Genomic DNA, 4,423 nt, shown 5'->3' with positions numbered 1-4,423 from the left:
TTCAACAACCTATAGTTTGGGTCTGGGTTCTATTATCTTTCTAAATAAAGGTTTTCTAAGCTAAGTATTATAATGAATATAAAGTTAGAAAAAGGATTAGATGAGGATTTTTGTATAATAATATAAAATTGAGTTGATCTTATTTACACAACGTCTGCTTTACATTGAAGCATCAAAAGATTAAAGTAAATAGTAATATTCAGAAAGTTATTAATAATGGGTATGAAAGAGAGGGTATTCAATGTTTATGTATAATATGAAGAAATATATTCCAAATTAACAAAGAAAAGATAATAAAAAAATGAAATATATTCATTTTCTATATTCAATCAACCATATAAGAAAATCTACACATTCAATTTAAACCAATCAATCGACCACATAAAACAATCAAAACAAACACACACACACACACAAAAACTCCTATAAACCTATCAATCAATCAATTCAGATTTGATTGATTGAGTAATTTAAGCTGATTTCTACTAATTACCATTCCCCTATAAGACAATCAAAACAATCAACCACATAAGACAATCAAAACAAACATGAAACCCTACCAATTAAAACAAACATAAAACCCTATCAATCAAAACAAACATGAAACCCTATTAGAAAAATGAGAATCAAACATTCAATTTACCACATACATACATACCATCTATTAGAAAGATGAGAAACAAACATTCAATATAAACCAATCCATTAACCATATAGAACAATCTACAGACTACAAGAATCAAACATTCCATATAAACCAATCCATTAACCATATAGCACAATCTACACACTCCGAGAATCAAACATTCAATATAAACCACCCAATGATTATTTTGACTGACATCGACCACCCAGTGATTCCTTCCCGAAGGTGTCGTATCAATTAACTTCTTAGCCCCGCCGGCTCGGACGAGCTTAAAATAATATCACGACTTCTACGATATTTGTTAACAAGAGTTTTGCAATGGCAGAAGGAAATGAGAGACAGCTGAGCATAGTCATGTTTCCCTGGTTCGCCCACGGTCACATTACTCCCTTCCTTGAGCTCGCCAAAGGCCTTGCGTCTCATGGCTTTCAGATATTCTTCGTATCAACCCCGCTCAACATCCAGCGAATTAAGCCGAAAGTGTTGGACTCGCCGGGGAAGATAGAGCTGGTGGAGCTAGCGATGCCCTACGTGGAGGGGCTGCCAGCTGGCATGGAGTCCTCCACAGAAATCGCCAAAAGAGGAGAATCAGCAGTTTTAGTACCTCTACTCGTTGCCGCCATGGATCTTTTGCAGGAGCCATTCGGAGAGCTCTTGCGACAGCTGTCACCAGACTTTTTGATTCATGATTTTGTGCAGCACTGGGTTCCTCGTTTGGCCCATTCCATTCCCACCATATTTTTCCTCACAATGGGATTGGCCGCCTTCAGCTTTGCGGAAGCCCAGCTGGACATCTCACCGGAAAACCCAACAGCCCGGGATTTGACTTCCTCCCCGCCCGGATTCCCTTCACCGGTTATTCGGCACCAGTTGTTTGAAGCCCGGAGAGCCTGTTTCCAACTGTATAAGAAGCGTGCAAGTGGCCTCAGCGCCGCCGATCGTGCGAGCATCTGCGTACGGGAGAGTTGGGGGGTTGCATGCAATACGTGTATGGAGTTGGAAGGTGTTTATGTCGATTATTTTCTGAAACTCAGAAAGCGGCCGGTGATCCCCGTTGGATTACTGATGCCTAAACTCTCGCTAACCCCCGTTGATGACATCTGCCTGCAGTGGCTCGATAGGCAGGTTGCCGCTTCGGTGGTGGTCTTGTCTTTTGGCAGCGAGTATGTTCTAACCCAACAAGAGCTCGCCGCAATTGCAATGGGTCTGGTGGAGAGCAGCGTATCATTCCTGTGGGTTCTGCCTGCCGGAAACGAGCTGCTGCAAGGCTTCCAAGACCAGATCGAGGTAAGATAGACATCATCTATAAAGAATAAATTTACCATTAAGCGGTCCATTTTAACCTTTCGATTTCTTTAGATGGTTCATGGGTTTGTTCATAGATATGATTTTGAGATAATTTACCTTCTCATTTATTTTTGGGTCAAACTCAATGAAGTTATACTAATTCTATATATATATATATATATATATATATATATATATATATAAAATTTTAATTCTTTTATTAAAATCAGATTGAGACATGTTTTATTTTGTTTCTTGGTCTGTTTGGTTGCTCGAATAGGAATAGAAAATTTGGAATAAGTTTCCTATTTTCTGTTTGGTTCGTCAATTGGAATAGGAAATATGAATACATATTCTCATTTTGCCTCTTAAATGAATTTATACCCATTCTAAAAAATAGTTGTTATTGGAATAGTCATTCCTATTCCCAATATGCATTCCTATTCTCCATTCCTATGTCTGCAAGTCCTTTATTAAAATCAGATTGGGGTATGTTGTATTAGAATATAATTTCTAATTGTTGAATTGTTTTATAGGAAAAAGGATTGGTGGTAACAAAGTGGGCTCCACAATTACACATTTTGAATCATTCTTCTATAGGTGTGTTTCTCACACATTGTGGGTGGAATTCAATGGCAGAAGCATTAAGATTTGGGGTGCCACTTATCACTCTTCCAATGCAGTTTGAGCAAGGGTTAAATGCAAAACTTGCACAGGAGCTTAAGGTTGGAGTGGAAGTGCGAAGAAATGAGGAAGATGGTTCTTTTACTAAAGATGATATTAGTAAAGCAATTAGGATCTTAATGATAGATGAAGCTGGAGTACTAATCAAATCTAATGTAAAAAAGGTAAGTAGCATGTTGACTAACAATAATTTTCAAGTGAGTGAAAGAAATATGAGGAACTTTGTCTCCACGTTGAGAAGCTTGATCAAGTAATTAGGCTAATAGGCTTAAATTTTTTTATTTTGCCATTGTATTTAAAAATATAGGAGTCAAATAGTAATGTGTTGTTTGGTCCGTATTTCACAAATCTCATTTTTTTGTTTGTTGTAGGATTTAAACTAGGCATCTTAGGTTCATGCATTAGTTTTAAGTAAGTGGGTATAATAGTTGGAAATATTGTCACCAATTTACACATGAGATAATGTCTTAAGGCTTATAGAAGTCATGTTTTGGTTATGTATCTCATCTTGGGAAATGTTTTTCATATATAGAATATATATGTTTCTAAATGTTTTAGTTTAGAACAACCCATGTAATGGGCACCCCTGAATGCCCCATAAAACTAAACCAATTTGCTGAAAGAAATTTTGTCAAACAGTTTGCATGCAACCTCTTATTTCTCCGTTTAATGTTTTAAACCCCTTATAACTTCGAAAATCAAACATTTATTTGTTTGTTGTGTTTTGTGCATGGAATTGGTATCATACAACATAAACAAGAAAGAAACTACAATAATATGCAAAGTGGAAATGAACTGCTGCTAATAAAATGTTATTTTCAGAATTCATAAAATCAAATACATGGCAGATTTATCAACTCACTAATTACTTCAGCAGTATTGACATAATACTCCAGCCCATGCTTTCGAACTTGCTACTACAATACTTTGTCCTTCAATCAGTCCACTACCTTCGTAATACCATTTCCTCAAAGCGACATAAGCGTCGAACAAGTAGCGAAGAAGATATGAGCAAAATACCAAATCTGCCTATAGCCGGAAATGCAACTAAACTGCTTGATAATGAAGCCAATAACGAAGAATTCCAAAGGCTAAACCCCAAGGGAATGACGTCTAGAATGTTACAAGAGAGGATAGACGTTCTCAAATGCCAAGAACAGAGCTACAACTCACACCAATTTCTTCTCATATTCAACCTGTCTAATGAAGCCACAAATGCTTCCTTTTATTCTATTTCCAAGGGTCCGCTCAACTCATATGGGCAATGTGGGATAAAAGATGTGTAATATATAAAACATATATTAAAACACCCCTTATGTCTTCCTTGGGTACACATCACCAAAAAAAATATATTAAAGTAACACTTTAATATTTTACAATTAAATTAGATGTTACTTTAATAAAACTTCAGGCATTAAAATGTATTAGCAATCGGACTCCGAATAATGCGAGTGATAGCTCATCGGAAAGCTCTCACCGAGGAGTATCGAATCCAATCACCAAAATTGACTTGCACTATGTCCTGCCGACTTACTAAAAATAGTAAGTATGTCTGAAACTGAGTAAATCAACTTCGTTTTGGCCCAAACTGGAAATGACTAGGTCAAAACACTCTAGGATCCCATTAAACCCTTCGTTAGCCCTTGGGACCATGTAGAACAAGGCTAACACACACACACTTGGTCAACTGCTAAAATGGGGACATTACAACCCATTTTATTGGAATGATTTAAGAACAATTGAACAACAATTTTTTTCAGTATTAAAAATTGAAAGAGAAGTATGACTTAGAAAGGAATAATCTTC

The 4,423-nt window shown here is 36.5% G+C and overlaps 1 protein-coding gene across 1 annotated transcript; it reads left to right on the top strand.

Moving 5' to 3' along the window:
• The first annotated feature begins 964 nt into the window (after positions 1-964).
• On the top strand, positions 965-2,871 carry LOC149560131 (UDP-glycosyltransferase 91C1-like). Its single transcript, XM_089823551.1, has 2 exons — positions 965-1,933; positions 2,470-2,871. Exons 1-2 carry the CDS (start codon positions 965-967, stop codon positions 2,869-2,871), a joined length of 1,371 nt encoding a protein of 456 aa, XP_089679677.1.
• Positions 2,872-4,423: the final 1,552 nt, after the last annotated feature.

This window comes from Cupressus sempervirens, chromosome 4 (genome assembly GCF_028749045.1).
Source record: "Cupressus sempervirens isolate cs-2001-9-10 chromosome 4, ASM2874904v1, whole genome shotgun sequence".
Classification (NCBI taxonomy): Eukaryota; Viridiplantae; Streptophyta; class Pinopsida; order Cupressales; family Cupressaceae; genus Cupressus; species Cupressus sempervirens.
The sequence above is the reverse complement of the archived record's forward strand: the minus strand, read 5'-3'. Positions and strand labels throughout refer to the sequence as shown.